Raw genomic sequence first — 19,698 nt, 5'->3', positions numbered from 1 at the left:
CATTCCAGCTGAGCAGAACAATCGCTCTAATCACAGTTATTGTATTCTACCTCAAAGTTAAATATAATTATTAAAGATTACAGAAAGCAGGAACCTAACTCCCCCAGGTATTCTAAGGTATACAAGGACAATAGCATGATGCTTGATTACACACAGTGAGATTGTTTGGACTTGTGTCAGCACCTGGATGGAAACACTTCTGGCTTTAATAAAAGATAGACAGCTGTGATGATGGCTGTCTGAAAGAAAATGTTCTTCTCTTCCTCCAGTATGAGAAACACCTTACTGTTCCACTGTCAACATGGCATGAAGCCTGTCAGTCCCATCCAGCACAGTCTTGATGATGTTAGGAAACCTTTGTCTCCTAGAAATTAGCTACAAAGCCTTAATTCTTTCCTGCACTGGTAGTCTGGTGGTACGATCCAGCCCAACAAAGGTGCATGAATTTATTCATGCAAATTTTCTTTCCTTTTTTTTTCCTTTTTTTTTTTCTTTTCCTTTTTTTTTTTTTTTTTTTTTTTTTTGGGGGGGGGGGAGAAAAAAAGGAAAAAAAGAAAGAAAAAAAAAGAATGAAGGGGGTTTATGCTGTATAGAATTCAGTTTGTGTTTCAATGATGACTTGAGGCTAAAATAAGCACCACTGTGAAGTAGTGGATTAATGTCAGCTTAATTCTGATGTGTCAGTCATCATCCGTTAAGGCACAACTACCACACTGCATCCTAATCTGCAACTCCCTCACAGCAGCTTCGCTCCTCTTGTGTCATGTACATTCTCATGACAAAGGTGAATCACACAAAAGTGGAGATAAAATGCTCACATTTGAAAGGAAGAGGCTTTACAATGCAGAAAAACTCCAAATGAAGGTGGTATCTAGAATCTGATCTCTTTCTGCATGAACACAAAGATCATTCTCTTATAATGCTTTTTCATCAGAACAGCTGGAGGAAATGAATTTTAATGTCCCTCTTTTTCTTTTACTTTGAAGGTTCCATAAGCCAGTGTAACTCTATTAGAGATAAATAGCTAATCAAAAGCATACTGAGCAAGGATCTGGAGCAGCAGATGCACATAACCCAAATATATCTATGAAATGCAGATCAGAATATGCTGAGGAGAACATCAGTGGAAGAAGAGCACTGTAAATCTCCAGGGAAATACATCTGGAATAAGTCCATCAGTTTCCGTGTACCTACTCTGTATTTCTATCAGTGTAATTGTGAAGAAGCTGATTATTGTGCAAAGTACTTTATCACAGACTGATATCAGAACAGTAGCTCTGGGTCCAACCAGAGAAGGCTGACTGCCGTAAGTATGACTGCAGTCTCACTGCTTACAAGCCTCCACACCAAGGCTCTTGTTTTCTGTTGCTGCTGAAGAAAGTCATGGCTCCTCCTGCTAACAGCAGCAAGAACATCATTGAGAGCTCTCTGGAGCTGCTATTAACATTGCAGATTTATTTATTTGTAGTCTACAGATGTTCCATTTTGCTCGTACTGCTGACAAGGTTCAATTCACCTTCTCAGGGAAGGTGAACATGTCTCGCAGTTATAGAATGGGTTGAGACAGTATTGCATGCCAGCACTGAAATCATTAACAGAAAGTGCATATCTGACTGGGGCAGAATTCTTTTCGAGGTGAGGTATAATGTGTCCTGGTGACACAGGCATGGTGACACGACTTACCTTTGTTCTCCTAACATACAGGATGAAAGAAGTCAATGTTAAGCATTAGCCAAACAGAGGCATTTGATACCTATCTATTTAGATACTAAGAAAATGATCTGGAGTTGGAACCCTTTTGTTCAGGCTATTATTGCAGCTGCATGAATGATAACCTCACTGTTCATTATTGTTTACTCACAGTGTGCAAGCAAGAGATGAACAGGAGCACTGCAAACCAGAGGAAACATCCTTACGCTGGACTCTGCAAAGGGACAGATACTACCTTGACCTGAGTGGGGCTGAGGAGAGAAGACACAGAAAAGGCATGGAGGTGGCAATAATAGTCAACTCTGTAAAAGCCACAGTCATGACTTCAACACCAGATACTGGAGCAAGTATCCTACTAGGGTAGCCTGCAGGGAAGAAGAAGGAGAAGAGGCAGGATGGGAAGACAAGAGTCCTTCTATACATGCCTTCTTCTACCCCAAATAATTTCATGCTCGTGCCTTCTCCTAGCATGATTATGGGCATATCTTCAACTAATTCTGATTCTTCTGCATTGCTAATGAAGTAGTTGCATATCAGGGTGCAAATCCATTCCTCTACTATGTTTAAAAACCAAACAGATTCAACCCAGCATTTAATAAAAGATGGTGGAGGGGAGTAAGCATCACATCCACCTGAGTACTCTTCACATTGCAGCTTTTTTTTGCTAGGAGGCAAATTTTACCATTTGGATGAAAGCTTTTAAAAACAATGGCACTCAAACTGAGAATCTACTTAGGAATATTGAATGATCATTAATCAAATCTTGTTCCCCCTAAACAATGCCTAAGTTTTGGCAGCATAACTTAACACACTGACTTATTAGATGTCATAGTATAACAAACAACAGAAAGACATACTTTTACTTTAATAATATTATGTTCAGCATGATGTGATAAACGCTACTAAAAAAAGGCATATAATCTACACCTGATATATTTCCCTTTTCACTTTCACGGTAGTAAGGGAAATTCATTTATAACCTTTATAATTATCTCTTCCTCTTCCACTTTTCCCTGGTGCTTTAAATCTGGTTGCAAGCATACTAAAGAATCTGTCGGCTTTGAAAGAACCCACAGCTTTTACATCTCTCATCAGCTACAACAGGGGACTTCTGCAGGTAAGAGTTAGCTGCCAAGAAAGATCCACCTCCTGTTCTCTCTAGAGTTGTGGTGTAGCAGTTTCATTCCAGTTCTATGACCTTCAGCAGGAATGGATTTGCACTGATGTGCTGTACTTTAAAACTATTTTTATGTATGCTAATTCCCACAGAATTAATAGTGCCAGCTTTAGATCAGTGGAAGCAAATATCCATTTTTACACTGATATTTTGTCATCTCCATGACTAATTTCACCTTCATGTTAAAGAAATCCCACATATAGTGAGAGACAATCAATGTCTGGAAAAGAATAAAGTTAAACCCTTTTTTCTCCTATCATATATCTATTGCCACTGCTGGACTACTATCTGAAGAACCTGCATGGAGTCCTGCAATCCTGAAAACGTGTATTTTTTTCTCACTGATACCAGTTGGTGTTATTACAAGGCTTGCCAGACAAAGCAGGATATTTTAGGAGGGGCTTCTGTGGTCATGTCACCTACGAACAGCAATGTATGTAGTCTCTTGGAAGAGATTTTTGAAGTTTGATGGCCAGTGGAGAGAGGAAACTATATGGAGTGTGGATAGCTTTAACTACTTAACCCACATCTCCCCCAGGTCAGGTCCCTTATTTTAAATAAATAAATAAATAAATAAATAAATAAATAAATAAATAAATAAATAAATAAATAAAAATAAAGTAAAATAAATTCTCCTTCTCAACAAACATTGCCAACTCCCAGTTTTCTATTTCCGCAGGACTAGGTCAGCCTTCTCAGGCACAAAAGCAGAACTGACAAGTGAACCATCTTGACCAAGCAAGTCTGACCTCAGAATATTTCATAGAGAAATCTTTTCAACACTGACACACAAAAGAAGAGGAACTGCTACTTTGGGAAAGATAACTGATCCATCTAGGCAGCCCAGATGTCTTCACGATGACTATGAGGAAAAGCGTTGCTATTTGTACTTTAAGCTGGCTTGAAATTATACAACTTTTTGGGGTAGAAACATGATTTTTTCATCAATGTATTTTAAATTTCTATGTACTGAGAGCTTTTCATCACTAAGAAATCACTCCCAATTTTTATACATGAATAGGGCTTTTATTAACACAAGAATATGACTGAATATGACTTTTCCAGCCTTAATGATTTTATAATCCTATGATTCTAGACACATCTTTATTTTTTGCAATCAGTTTAGGTTTATCCTTGCTCCCATGTAACAAAACATCCTGCTAAAGACAGCCAAATATAAGGGAAATTCCTGAGATCCTTCAAAAAAGAACAGTTGGCAGCACTGTTCCCTCTCACTTTCCTTCTCACAAACTGTTCAAGTAAGACTGCATGAACACTGTTACAGTAAGATACAGCATATCTGCAGCATTTTCACTTTTGTGAAGACTGATCAATACTAAATCACTGCTTAAACAGTAGATGGAACATTTAGTTCTCCATGTTCACTTACTTCGCAAATGCCTGGTGCAGGTACTGAAGGGCTTAGAGATTCCTTGTCCTGTCATACACAGGATGCAGAAATTGAGTGCAAGTGCAAACTACGATTTTCATTCTATGAATTTGCAGAACAGCACTGACCCAAGAAGGAAGGGAGGAGGAGGGGAGATCACAGTTTCAGACTCCATCAAGCACAACCAACTCCTCCCCTCTCAGCCACATATCTACTGTCTCACCATGTTCAGCCAGGGGCCTTCCTTGGTGTGCAGAACAGCTGAAAGCTACTTACCCTCAGAATGAGATCAAGGCAGCTGGTGTGTGGAATCTGGAGCCTGTGTTTCACATTCTGCCTCTTCTGCATCATTCTTCACCAAACCACAGCAAAAAGAAAACTGAAGTTTGTGTCTGTAGTAAGTATATTGTTCATGGACAAATGGACTTAAAAACCTGTCGCTCTTTTTGTGGTCTGAAGTGTGTGTGTGTGTGTGGAGGGGAATGTTTGTGAGTATGTGAATACTTAAGTGTTTACTGCATACTCAAAATTCACTATTGTGTTGCACAAAAAACAATCCCCAGTGGTAAATAAGATTTTATAATGTTATTTATGTGCCATCCTGGATGACAGTAACTTTCTGGAATGACAGCATACTTTTTTTATTCTATTTAGCAACAAAAGAGGAGTTGCATAGGAGTATTTTTAAAATACGAAATGTCAGTTCATAAGTAAATTTCAATGGCTTTCAAAAATACTCTTTGCAATAGAAGAATTTTTACCTTTCCTCTGGTTTCACTGCATTAACAAGCAAATCAGATTTCACTGTGAGAAACCCAGACAAGCATACAATGGTACTGAATACACAACATAGAAGCATTGCTGTAAAATGAATGCTACTTGCAATGACTATAATGTACTGCTGTTTGCAGGAGGCCTGACCATGGTCTGCTCTGAGTACCTCCGGGCAATATAAATTATCAGTAATATTTTTTTTTCTATAGTTTTCTATCATTTTCCCCCTACTTGGACAAATAACTAGAAAAATCTGGTGGTAAAATTTTAGGGTGATATGACGCATATGTACAAGGATTATGCTGGATAAGGAGAGAATTCATCACAGGAATGAAAAATCTTGGTGTACCTTTATAGATATATCTTTTGTATGAAGAGAAATTCCAGAACATGTTCAGTGTTTTCAAAGTAACAGTTTGGCCTGCATTTAGACTATAGACAACACTTTCTTTACCTCTTCTGATGGAAAAGACAGCATGTGGCTTTTTAGGGCAAATTTTTGCCAAAATACAGTGCTTAGCAGCCAACAGCCACAGAAACTGTATCTCCAGCAGTAATCTGTTTTTCTTCCTTTTGAGCCCTCAGTCCTACCAAAATATTAATGCTCCAACATTCCCAGAAAGTTATTTACATTCTTCTGTTTGTTTTCTCTCTGTCAGTGCTGTAGTCTGTACCTGCCAGTACAGACCTCTCTAAAATATATTTAAAAATTAGAAATCTTTATAACTTTTGAACTAAAAGAAAAGAGTTACACTTGTCTAAATAAATAAAGCAGGTGCTGTAGACCTAGATAGTACCTAATGTAGTACTATCTAGACCACAGATAACTATAGTGAACACACTTAGTATGTTAGATACAGTAGTCATTGTCATGGCATTTTTCTTGGGTCTGCACTATTACACCCACCATAAAGAGACCTGTAACATGAAGGGAATTCCATCTGTTTTATCAGGTATTTCACCATGGTGATCATACCCCGCAGGAGTTTTTTCCAGCTGACAAGCACAAAGAAATTGCAAGGCAGCATGGATATGGACAGCTTACCAAGGTATGGTTTTTTATATACAGAAATAAATTTTAATTTTAGCACTTTGTTTTATCTTGGAGAAGGTCCCTGTAAAGTTGCCATATGCAGATCTTTTGTAATTAGAACAGACATAGAACTTACCAGGAAGCTACAGATGTGAATAGTCACTGATTTCAAAGACACTGAGTTGGCTGTTCTGGTCCAACACCAGGGCATGTTGAGTTATCTGCTTGTAGGCTGGGGTCTTCTGAGAGGAGCCAGGCACTGACAATTCACATGAGATCAAACACATAGCTTTACGTCAAGGTGGTGGAAGGGCTCACAAACACCCTCAATTTCTGTTAGATAGGAGTGCTTCGTAGCTTGTGAATTACTAAGATCAGTATTAGCAAAAGTGTCTCTCATGCTATGCTAGGGAAAGTTGATTTAAAACTCAGCTGGTTTAGGTGTTGGTGGGATATATGTGGAACTGAGCTGGCATACCAGTATCAGCTGATGGCCTTGACTGGCAGCAAATCAAGCAACTGCAGATCCCATGTTTACCTATTAACCACTAATAGTACTAGATGCCTCTTCCTGTAAATGGTACAAAGAGTCAGGTCTTGTGCTATTAGGATTCAAAGGAGTACAAGAACATTAAGGGGGTGTTAAACCTATGTCTGCTCTGCTCCCATCAGCATTTCCTAGTGTATCTATGCTTTCATTCCCCATTTGCATGGAAAAATGCCTGACTTTGTGGCAGCAAAGCTCATTTTAAGGCAGAAAGCAACAATAAATATATCAAAGGCAGTTAGGTCCAGCTTCTTGTACCTTAGCTCAGCAGTGACTCAAACATTTCGTATGTATGTGATGCAAGTTCAGCACATGCCAGCATGCTTCAGGCTATGTAAGCTCTGGGAGCCTTTAAGGTGTCAGGGTTTACCAACACATATTAGACAAGCCAAGGCAGAAGCTTAGGATGAGCACATACCCTAGGAAATTTCAGATGCACAATTCCAGCAACTGAAAGAGGCAATCACATATGCAAGCCATGGGCCATGCCTCATATTCTGGATAAAGCTCTCAGTAACCTGTTCTGACTTCTGACTGCTTTTGAGCAGGTTAGACTAGGAGCCTCCTGAAATCCCTTTCAACCTGAGTTACCCTGTGACTCAGAAGAGGACTTTGGGAAGCAGTGAATAATCACCATACTTGAGATCCCAGTGCAAAGTAGTGATTACATGAGTAAAGTTGAATGTACTTCAATTTAGGCCAGGAAAAACCAGGTACAAGTAAGATCACAACCATGAGAACATTACAGGGACATTGCACGTGATTCTCATTTCGTGACTCTACAAAGTGATGATAATAAGTTGGAAACAGTTCATTAAGGAACGATATTTCATTGTGAGAGAAGTGTTATCTACCTCATTTAACTCAGAGATTAAGTGATTGACTCCATTTTATTGGCTATTTTCTTACTGAGAGTAAGACTTGTAATCGGAGAGAACATACCCTTCAAAAAAGTTACAAGATCTAATAGTTGAAAGCTGGGGCCACAGAATCATAGAATGGCCTAGATTGAAAAGGACCTCAAAAATCATTGAGTTTCAACCTCCCTTCCATGGGCAGAGTCACCAACCACTTGATCAGGCTGCCCAGAGCCACATCCAGCCTTGTCTTGAATGCCTCCAGGGATGGGGCATCCACAATCTCTCTGGGCAACCTGTTCCAGTGCGTCACCATCCTCTGCATGAAAAACTTCCTCCTGACATCTCACATAGAATCATAGAACAGCCTGGACCAGAACCAAGAATCAGGATTTTGACTGTAGTTAACAATTAACATTGTACCAAAATACCTAGGGGTATGGAGGACTTTTACTCAGACTTGTATTCAAAATTTTCATTCTTTCTGAAGGAGATCTTGCACAAGACAAAAATGCACCTTCCACATGGAATCTCTGGTGATATTCTGTGAGATTCCTATCCTGGACATGTCTTCATAGTCAGGTGGTTGCTGTGTCTGCACCCTACTGCTGTAAGCCAGCAACAGGCAGCTTTGTTAGGACATGTCTGTACCTGCTTTAAGTAATCTTTCCATTCAGCTAGTCTTGTTAGTTTGGATAAACAACCACATGGCTGCAAAACTACATCTGTCAAGAAGACATCGAATATTATTCTTATGGCCCACTCTTGTCTGTTACTGGTAAATATAGGGATAACCTTTATGGTAAAGCCTATTGTGAAGATGGAATTCAGGGAATTCATAAGTAGCTTTTAATTTGACAGTTCTTATCACACAGAAATAAGAAGAACCCTTAAAGCAATCAAATCCAGGCATTTGCCATGGCAAAAAGCCACAACATATAATCTGGGTTTGTACATTTACCAAGCTCTGTCTTTGAACTGGTCAGGTATTTTTGCTTCCATTGCTGTCACTGAAACTTCAACTTTAGCCCAAATGATCCTTCCAATTTCCAGCTCACTCCTGGCTAGTTTATATAGATGTATTCTAGTATAAATACTGCATTTTTCTTTACAATCTCTTTAAATAATGTAAACTCACATGGCTTTGTAATCAAGTGCTCTACACCCTCCCTTCCTTTAGAATTCACTTAGCAAGAACTCAGCCATTCTAGGGTGATAAATGTATTCCTTTGCCTATAATAGATGTGCTAGGATCACTACAGATATAGTTCTTCTTTATTAAGTCCCTTTGCAGGATGCTGCATCTACCTAACTATAGCAGACGCATAGGGGATTATGAATTTTTGTCCATTAAGTTTTGAATTTTAGCTTAACTTATCAAGATATGAGTTTAAGAGACAAAGAGTAACAATCTTCATTTGCATGCAATCTAGATTGAGAGCAAACATCTTTTCTCTACCTTTTTTTCTTCATGGTTAAAGAAAATGAGTATTAATGAGACTACATTCACATAGTGAATGTTTCACATTGCAAATAAGAAAATAATTAAGTTGAAATTCCAACACAGCAACTTTACTCCATTTGTCTCTTTTCCTTCCATCTTTTCTTTAGAAACAAAACATTTTTGAATGTTTATATAATTTTTGGTTCATAGGAATAGATGCACAGAACACTTCTTTAGGCTCTCACACTTTTCTGTTACTTCCACAGTTTGGCATACAGCAACAGTATGAGCTTGGACAGTATATGCGGAGAAGATACTCCTATTTTCTGAGCATTGTTTACAAACGGACTGAGGCAAGTACTGGATTTAGAAGGGAGGAAGCTTTTTGAAGATGCTGATAGGTCTTCCTGTATCTATGAGAATCTGAACTTGGTACATTTAGAGGTAACCTACTGAACTGAGTGTGATTTCAAAGTACCCCTGAAGCTGTGGCTCAACTTTGAGTGAGCGTGATGGTAAGCCAAACACCCTGCACAAGGTTTTGAAGGCTGTACATGAGGCTCGGATACCTCACTGTTGTATGACAGTGTCTTCGTTGGAGATCTCAAATTCTACATTTCCATTTAAATGCAGACACAGCATAGTTTTCATTTCCAGCTGCTCAGTGCATCCATGATGTCGCAATTCATTTGGTCAAATCGTGGTAGTCTTCTCTTTTCACTTGGACTCCTAAGGAGGCATCTGCCAAATTGCAACTCACTTGTCCACCGATGTTTTATTCCGTGGCCCTATTTCTGCTTCATTCTTCCTCGCTTCTCCTTTCTTTCTTTACCCCATCCTGTTTTAATGCCAGCTTACTCAGCACAGTACTAGTCCCCTTCCTTTCTACCAAGAGAAGAAACTTAACAAGAGAGATGGCTTTAAATAATAAATTCCTTTCTTCCTTCAGATTTATGTTCAGAGCACTGACTGTGATCAAACGCTTATGAGTGCTCAGGCAACTCTTGCTGGGCTGTATCCACCATCAGAGGGCCACATTTGGAACCCCAGAATCCTTTGGCAGCCAATTCCAGTTCACACAGTGCCACTGTCACAGGATAATGTGAGTATAAACTACAAAAAGTTGTTTTCCCTTAATCATTAGTAAAATATCTAGAATGCGGGATGAAAGAGCCATAAAAAGGGCACAGCAACAACAACGAAAAGTATATTAATCACAAGCATCAGGCAGAAAGGAATAATATTCTGAGTAGAAATATTGTCAAGTTTCCACAGGAATGGACTTAGATACACTGAGTAGAGATAAGAGTTCCCCATGTCTGAAAAATCTGTGTTAAAAGGCTAAGAAATATAAGAACTGTGCAGTATTAGTCCCATTATGGAAAAGGAGGTTTACACATGGTGTGAGACAGATCTTATGGGCTTACAAATCCAATCTGTGACAAGGAATTAGGTTGAACAGGGGCATGGAGCATTGGTTCTCACCCTAGAGTGATGAGCGCTTGAACATGAAGACATATGTCTTCCTGTGGATGCACGCAGGTTGGCATAGAGTCAGGAGATGCTCACACCAATGCAGATGGCAGTACCCCAGCAAACTGTCAATGACACCTGGTTAGCATCAACACCACTGTCACACACAGCAAGCAGGTACTGCACCTCATTCATGCCTATGGAAACAAATAAACAAATAAACAATTCATAGCTATATTATTTTTTGCTGCTTACACATGTAAGATTGAGACTGCATGTATCCTTCTACCCAAAACAAGTGTCCATCCTTTATTTATCAGTAAAGTTAGTTTCATGAACTATAATTCAGGAATTCTTTCTTACCTTCTGAAGAGATAGGTCATGTTTCTAAAAAGATTGAGGAATTGCTGTGAAGCTTTCTCAGTTATCCCTTCAGGACTCCCAAGTTCTTTTTAAAAGCTCTTTTAACTGCAAAACTGTGTAAATAGAGATTCCATTCTAGAAAAAGGACAAAGAGCATATATAAAAAAAAACAAAACAAACACTAAGAATATCTCATTGTCAAAAGAAAGATGAGCAACAGAAACTTAGCAAGTTTCTTTGATTTAACTGAAGTAAATGAAACTGTGTTAAGTCTACCTAATAAAGCTGAGTATGCACAAAGACTGTTATTGCAGTCCACCTGCTGCATGGTAATTCACAGTAGAAAGGTGATGGTATGTTTAAAGAAACACTGAACACAGCGAGTGAAATCATCCCTGGGGAAGCCAAGCACAAAACACATGAGGGGTTGTGTTAGTTTGCTGTCAAGTGGTAAATTCCATCTTGTATAAATGACTGCTTTAACTTTGATCTGCTGCATCTATTACTCCTCTAAACATGTAAAGATGATTTTGTAAGTAGTCATCATTATGACTCTTGTAGTCTTGAAGATGAATGTCCAGGAAAACAACACTCCCAAATAATTTTGTAGCTTGTTTTAATTAGTGCAGCCGATTAGGACAACAGTCCTGCAAGGCTATGTTGAATTGCAGAACAAGAAGAATCTTGCCTAATTAATGTTTTGCAATTTAATTTTCAGTTGCTATATGTACCTTTCTCACACTGCCCAAAATACAATGAACTTCTGAGAGAAACGTTTGCAACAAGAGATTTCCAAAAGCAGCTCAAGCAGTACAGGGTAAAGTATTTTCATTTCTGTATATCTTCTAATTAAATTTACTACTTTTAGCAACATTATCTGATATGAAGACTTTAAAAATGGCATTCAATTGCTCCTTCCACATATCTGATTTTCAAAGCGAGTCTATACGACGTACCCAAATTACAATTATAACATTATGAGCCAGCTAGGCTGAACCATCCCCACCAACAGAAAATTGCAAGTCACTGAAAAGATAGATTATTGACTACCTTCAAAAAGAAAACATTACACCTAACATAGAGTAGAACACAGAAAACAAAATCTCAGATCAGAGCATCATTTCAATAATTATCTCTATTTCATGTTAGCAACTCCTCTGCTATTTCTGACTATATAACTCCTTGCTAGTTCAGATACCACTTCCACTACTAAATTCTCACTGCTCAATTTACCATTTTTTTTAATAGTCCCAGTATTTTCTTCAATACCTTTTCATGCCTCATATCTAACATCTTCATTTAGATATTCACTTATATTGCATTCCTGCATCTGTAATATATCCATTCCTTTCTTTCACCAGCATCAAATATCCTGCCATGAAATCACTTGCCTATTCTACTGCAAATTTCTTCTTCGTGGGTTTAATCAAAATGGCATTATCATACTCATTTATTTTCCTATAATCTTTAACCACTTAAACAGCCATCTACCTCTGGCTCTGCATCTGAGTACTACACTCCTGTGAATCATAATTTCCTGTTTTATTTACAGCAGACCTCCCTGCAACTCATACCAATATCAAAATAATTCTGTTTATCACACTTCCATTGAACATTTCTTGGATTCTGACAGACTTCTTCATACATCTGAATCCATTCTATCCACTTCTGAACATTCCCACCAAGCATAAACTATTCCTGCACTTAAAACTTAGAACTCAGACCATCCTTTTTTCAGACAAATAAGCTGTATTCTCTTTTCAGCCTAGAAGAAAAGTTGATTTTTTTTCCTCTCCAAGAAAAACTAGTGATACACAGCTCATATAAATCAGCATCTTTAAGTTTTCTTGGTTTATGCAACCTCTTTCATTGACCAATATTGTCTCTCCAATATTACTATGTGATTCTATGTCTTCAGATAGCTCGGATCAGAAGGTGGCTTTAGGACTAAAATAGTAGATGGGGTTGTAATAAAGACAGATCCCAAGATAGGAATGAAGAAGGAATAAATGAATGTGCTTGACAACTCAAGAAACGATGTAACACATGTAGTAGAGAGCAAAAATGGCTGGAAGAAAGACCAGAAATGAAAAAGTGGAAGTGAGGCTATAGCTGGAAAGTAGGATGAAAGCCAGGTTTCACAAGCTCTTTATAAATTTTTTTAGAAGCATTAATATGGTGTCTGCCAGGTGACTGAAAGCATGCAGAGTGCTCAGGATAGAAAAGGTTCCCCTTGAACAGGTAGTAACTATCTGCCTGTGAGTAGCACTAGACAACAGTACAGTGCTTAGGCACCAAATGCAAATATTATCTTGTTACTAAAAATTACTGTGAACTATGGAAGTGTGTAAAAATAATGTAGAAAGGCCCTGTGTGCAACATACAAGTTTCCTTTTTTGTATTCCAGTCTTTTCTCAAGTTTTTAGCCTCTCACACTGGATACCCACTGAAGAAATTGAACAGTGAAAGAATTTTGAGGATCTCTGACGCTTTACAATATGAGGTAAATAATACAAAGAAAATTCTGAAGGTACAATATAAACACTTACACTTTATCAAAACCAGTCTAAGCTTTTATTTCTGCAGTTTGAAAAACCTCAGAAGAAGGTAAATCTGTGCTTCCAGTTATTTTGAACCACAAAGTGTTTCTCAGAACACTCACCCAACATCAAATTCAGAGCTGAATATCCTGCAACACTATGACTGTGTGAAGATGCTAATGAACACAAACTAGTGGCGCACCAAATGTAATGTCTTGTCAGTGACTGCACATGCAAAGTTAGGCAAGAGCATACATTTGGGATTATGTTACTCCTCCGAAGCCCATCACAGAGACACACATGAATAGAACATGCAATTTGTAAGATAAGGCCCAAGTTGCATATCGACAGTAGTGGTTAGAGTATTTTCAAGAATTAAGAAGCCACTGAAATGACCCAAAGATTATTTGTGTAAAGCTGGGGAGCCTGTTCGAAACAAAGGGTGTGATAGGTGTGATGACATTGAGTTTATCTTCTGTCCTACAGTTTCTAAAGGCCCATCTTTGATCAGTGAAGTTGACTGCAGTGCTAGCCATGGCCTAAGTTAAATGAATGCATTTTTTTTTCCTCAAGGCACAGATCACATTTGTTAAAAGAAAAGAGTGACCTGAGCCAATTTAATCTAACGCGTTGCATTGTTTCATTTAGCTAAATAAATCGTATCTTTAAGTAGTTGGCTCTACTTGGTGCATAGGAAGTTTTGCACAAATGTGCATGGGAACTTATTCACAGTGCAGTGACAGAGCACTGGCACAGCTGCACAGAAAGGTGGTGGAGTCTCCTTCTCTGGAGACATTCAAGACCCACCTGGACACCTACCTGTGCAACCTGGGCTAGGGAGCTGCTTTGGCAGGGGGTTGGACTCCATGATCTCTGGAGGTCCATTCCAACCCCTACAATTCTGTGATTCTGTGAGCTCAGTGCTCTGACTCACATTCATAAGAAATAAAGATACCAACTTTAAACAGGAATTCAGAGCAGTAGAAACCAGGATTCTTGGCATATATTTCCTTCTAACAACTGCCATCATTAACCATTAATTTATCTTGGGCTGGTTCCCAAAACAAAAATGAATCAATTATATTCTAGCTATAGGATTGCATCAGAATCCAACATGGTTGGAATAAGTAGGTACTCTAAACTCTACAGGCATACGTCATTCTTAATTAAGACAACACGTCTTACTTAATACGTCGTTCTTACTTAATTGCTGGATCTTGGTCCAAAGCCTTAAATCTTGATATCCCTATAGCATTTGTTTCAGTGAAGATTTTAGGATATATTCCACTAGATGGTTGAAGAAGAGTCACAAGGTGAAATTTTTGCAACAGACAACTGCATTAGCAATTGGCATAAATAGTGCATTTGCTTTTTATGTAATAATTTTTCAATATTACATTTCCTCCTCTTGTAAAACACTGCCTTTCAAATTTGTTTCAAGGAGTGGGATGTTAGAAATAAGAGCTCCAAAGCTGTCTAAATGCAAAATGCAGTTATTATAAAGAAAAATATTTGAGAAAAGCATTCAGAATCTGTTCCAACAAGCATTTTGTATCAAAAGAAACAAAAATGAGCAGTGGAAACCAACAAAAAAATCATCATGTTTTCTTTCTTCACTGTAGGATATTAACAATTACACTTTACCTGCCTGGGCTACTCATGGCGTCAGGACCAAGCTGATAAAGCTCTCAGAATTGTTATTACAGGCAGAATTTGGGTTTCACAAACAAATACAAAAATCACGTTTGCAGGGAGGTAAGCCTAATTCTATACCCTATTTAAAATCAGTAGTACAATGGGAAAGAAGAAAAGGTGTGTAATAAACATGGCCATGAAAGATGCCATGACATAGATATTGGCAATTGATATTAAAAGATTTTGACTAATGAGAAGAGAGATGGTGAGGATATAAATCACAAACATCCTAATTCAACATTATACAGGAACCATACTCTGGTTTTGCTGTATAAGAAACCCAAAGTAATAAGCAAATTCTTGCAGAAATGAGTTAACTCTGAATTTAACGTAAGGCAGCATCCTTAGCTTTCAAAATGTTACATGTAATAATCTCTAGGATGGTAACTTTGCCCTCTGAGTCTTCATTTTCCATTACTGGGTATACTAAAATGAGAGTATTCTAAGCTTTATTATTTTGTTCAGAAAATAGTAGCTGAAATTTTAAGACAGCTAAAAACTTTTTAATCACTTATTTGTCTTCCATTCATCCACTTCAAGCCTCACTTTTGCTTTATATTGACACTGTACAGTCAGGTTCTGTGAGCTACAAGGACAACTCACATATAAGCAAGGATTAATTTGTTTGCCATTTTGGAGCATACAAAGCTAAGCACAAAATTAAAACTTCTGCTCTTGCTTTACTACCAATTGCCATTACAAAGTATGCCAGTAGACAAAGATAATAGATATGTTTCATTCCGCTAACACATACACTTCTCTTTTTAGAACTTTAACTCCTGGAAGCTTCCAATTTTTTGCTAAAGTTATAACCTCTAGAAGGTTTATTAGAGATCCCAGAAACATTTTACAGATCCACTGCTCATATGAAAGATAATATCAGGGCATTCTGTACAAATTCGCTAAACCCAACAGAATAACTGGTTCAGTTAAAGACAGACTGTTAAAATATTGCCAACTTATACAAACATCTCTTTCAGTCATCATTGGTGCTTCCCCATTTTCTTTCAGGTCTTCTTTTAAGAACTATCCTAAAGCATATGTCAGATGCCAGAAAGCCTTCACACCATCAAAAAATGATTATCTATTCTGCCGTGAGTCCTTTTTTTTAAATGTTCTCTTTCTGCAGTTATTAAATGCAGTAAAAGCCATGAAACTTCCATTGATAAAATACAGATAAATACAGATACAAGCACGTTTATTTCATTAACCTTAGATACCACTGGATTGTGTTTTATTCTTTAATGAACAGAGGCTACTTTGAAACCTCCATTTTTTACCTGATGGCATAGCTTATTTCAACACAACATTGTTTTGATGGAGCAGAGAACTGAGAAAAAAACCACAAAGACAGTTTATAAACACACCTCCTGCTTCCAGTGTCTTTTTCACGTGTAAAAGTAAAAAAAATAAAATAAAAACAAAAACAAACAAACAAAAATAAAAAAGTTCAAGTTTGTTATTTTGGAAGGAATGACATATGTACTACCCAAAGACTCTTCAGATTTCAAATTCTGTTTACTTAACAAGAAAAATCGCCAGTTCTTACTAAAAGAAGTTTCCACAACCCCTACTAACTTTGCTAAGACCTACATGTGCCTAATACTTCTTGATATTGAAATATATATATACTTTTTACATGCAGCATTTCAGTTGTAAAGCCAGAAAAGGACAATGTTTGTTCATCATGACAGAGGGCAAGTATTAATGAAGTCACATAAGTAACATTAAGTATACAGATAATGTTCTGGACTTATTATTAATAGATAAATGCAGTGATTTTCAATAAACCTTTAATTGTTTTTTTGTTTGCTTTTTTTTTTCTATTTACAGCATGCAACCACCATTGTTGCCTTACAGATGGCACTCAATGTTTTCAATGGGAAATTGCCTCCTTACAGTGCTTGTCATTTTTTTGAACTCTACCAGGAAAAAAACGGGCAAGTATCTGCAAGCTGTACTGCTAGTATATACTTTCTTTCTTTAAGAAATATACTGCTACTCCAGACTAACCAAACTGGATAAACAAGGTTCACTATATAGGAAAAGATCATAGATTGATTTTAATTATTATAATTGGATTCAACTTACCAGCTACTGACAGCAGCAGAACCACATAATTGCAGCCTGAAATATCTCTGTTGCTACATAAGAGCTGAGGGCTTTTATCTACTCCCTTTATCTATTTAACTCCTCAACTGTCTATCAGTAAGACAATCTACATGCAGATTGGTATTAATCGTTATTGTTTTAGAAGATCTCTTCAGAGTATTAACAATAGATATTATTAGCAAGACAAATAAGCTCCATCCCAGAGTACAATCACTACAATGTGGAAAATCTGTGGTTTTGCACACCTAACTTTATTTTGATCATTCTGTATTTTTAAGCAGACAATACACCATAGAAATGTATTATCGGAATAATACTTTGAGAGACCCCTACCCTCTTACTCTGCCTGGCTGCAGTTTTCGCTGTCCACTGGAGAGATTTACTCACTTAGTCTCCCCAGTTCTCATACAACATTGGACAAGAGAATGTAAGATACAGGACACAAAATGAGGTGAGTTAAATGCTTGGGGGACCAAATTAAGGTCAGGATTTCAAACAAAGAGCTCATTTGAATTTTTTTTCTTAAGGATCTAGTCTGACATTAAAGAAAATCAGATCCAGTAAGACAAAATTGTATTCATGGCCATAATTTTTACTCCACTGACATATTTATCTAACTTCACCCAACTTTCTGGTGAAATGGAATCAAGGTTGATTACATTTCAAGATTTGAATTTTCTTTTCTTTTTTTTGATTGATTGATTGATTTTAGCACAAAAATACCTTCAGTCACTGAGGAAACACATTCAAATGGACTGAATTGTGTTAATTCACTCTACAGTTAGTGTATTTGTCCAAGCTAATTACTTCACCATTCATTCTCTTGATTTTAGAAGACATTCAGAGATCAGAACAGATGAATATTGAATAGTATACCAAACTAGTTGTCTCCAGAATGTCAAACATGTACAGATACACATTGGCAGTACTAACGCATTCCCTAGTAGGTTGGCTGTATCTCCATATTAGGTTTTCCAACTTTCCTTTTTGAGCACTGATGATGGGGAAAGCCAATTGTTTTGCCTTCAAGTTTAACACAAGAGTTAGTTGCACATTGTTTCAACTGTCAAATTTAACATCAGTAAAAGTTAAATGGCATCCAGGCTTTTTACACTAAGTCCAGCATCAGCACTCACAACTGCTTTCTTTGGTAATCCTGAATGATGAAAACGCATACGGACTGAAAATCAAAATATTTGCATATTTTCATATCAAAATCTGGCACTTGCCCATATTCTATTCTGGTTCAGTATGATTCTATCTCATTCATTATTGGGAACAGCTCCTGATTTTGGACTTCCAGCAGGAAGTTTTAGACACCAGCAGCATCTGGGAAAAAGCAGTCTCCTGGACACTGCTCCACAGCCTGCACAGTGCAGCAAGGTCTCAGAGGGACCGTTCTGTGCTAAATCAGTGTGAGCAGTGATGAAATGTAGTACCAATTCTCAACTAATGCAGCTAAACTGGACCAGTTGGTGTTTCTAAACACTGGGACACTAAACAGCTGAAGAGTAATGCGAAGAGTTTACAGGTCACATTCACACCTACATTACACAACTGCAGTTTCACTGCCTTCAACAGTTTCCAGACTTGTCAAAAATCGTCTCAAAAATAGTTCCTTTGATAATTCAACTGTTAATAATTAAACTATACAGGCATCAGAATATTTGGCAAACAGAAAGGTGTGACAGGTCAAAAAATATTGTGTAGATATTCTGAATGGAGATGCCATTTCCCAAACATGGAGTTGTTTCTAAAATATACTTAATTGTCATGGAGATGACTTATGATCCCAGTACAGGGAAATACAGGGATTAGGAAAGCATTGCTAATACAGGTCACACCAGAGAGCAGTAGCAGTGTTTAGAGTGGTATAAATCAGAGCCATGTTATTCCACATGATGATGACCACAGCGTGGAACAAAGGAAGTGAAGACTTCTCAATATATTTGGGAAGGAGATAAAATATTTCTCAGCACTTATTTGTCTTCTCAGGAAATTTTCAATGTGGATCAGCTCTCAATTTCAAAAGACTTCTACTTCCATCCAAATGGAAGCAAATCTGCCAGCTTTTCTGAACTTAGTATGACCTACCCACTTCTTCAAGTAGTACTGATATATTTGGCATGCCTTCTGAGAGCAAGGTTATATGCTAAGAAGGATTCTCTCATTTTGTCTTACCTTCAGGTGTTGCCTCCAGGAAATTCAGCATGATTAGCTTTTGAAACAGATCCTCCCACGCTGTGATGTTACTACAGTCTGACATTTCTCATTAACTTCCATCAGAATGAACAACAGTCTGCTGATATCTATCAGAAAGAAAACATTCATCAGAACACAAAAGCAAAATATCAGAAAGCAGTGACTAACCCTTCCATAACAGTAGCTTTCTTTTAGCAAGTATGAAACACAATTGTATTGTGAAATTGAGTATTTTTTCAAGGTTTATTCATTGCAAAATGATTTGTCAGGCCTAATACAAGAAGATAATTTCAATTATAGTGTTTTGAAGGGTTATTGCCTTAACTTAGAGCAAAATTGGAAAATACCTCTAAAGGAATGCTGTTCCCTTTTGAAGACTGG

General features: G+C 37.5%; 1 protein-coding gene across 1 annotated transcript; it reads left to right on the top strand.

Moving 5' to 3' along the window:
- The first annotated feature begins 4,560 nt into the window (after nt 1–4,560).
- LOC136058570 (prostatic acid phosphatase-like) lies at nt 4,561–19,379 on the top strand. The gene is made up of 11 exons (XM_065752123.1): nt 4,561–4,674; nt 6,005–6,100; nt 9,199–9,285; nt 9,882–10,034; nt 11,487–11,585; nt 13,176–13,271; nt 14,931–15,063; nt 16,015–16,097; nt 16,837–16,943; nt 17,397–17,566; nt 19,303–19,379. Exons 1-10 carry the CDS (start codon nt 4,561–4,563, stop codon nt 17,563–17,565), a joined length of 1,137 nt encoding a protein of 378 aa, XP_065608195.1. The 3' UTR covers nt 17,566; nt 19,303–19,379.
- Nucleotides 19,380–19,698: the final 319 nt, after the last annotated feature.

The sequence above is a fragment of the Cyrtonyx montezumae genome, unplaced genomic scaffold (assembly GCF_038088225.1).
Source record: "Cyrtonyx montezumae isolate F1298 unplaced genomic scaffold, pur_monq_1.0 scaffold_8, whole genome shotgun sequence".
NCBI lineage: Eukaryota > Metazoa > Chordata > Aves > Galliformes > Odontophoridae > Cyrtonyx > Cyrtonyx montezumae.
The sequence above is the reverse complement of the archived record's forward strand: the minus strand, read 5'-3'. Positions and strand labels throughout refer to the sequence as shown.

Excerpts from the sequence above, each read along its gene's own strand:
- LOC136058570 (XM_065752123.1), top strand. The coding sequence starts at position 4,561 with ATGAGATCAAGGCAGCTGGTGTGTGGAATCTGGAGCCTGTGTTTCACA. Across the intron at positions 6,101-9,198 it reads GATATGGACAGCTTACCAAG|TTTGGCATACAGCAACAGTA; the intron begins GTATGGTTTTTT and ends TTACTTCCACAG. Across the intron at positions 16,944-17,396 it reads CTCTACCAGGAAAAAAACGG|ACAATACACCATAGAAATGT; the intron begins GCAAGTATCTGC and ends ATTTTTAAGCAG.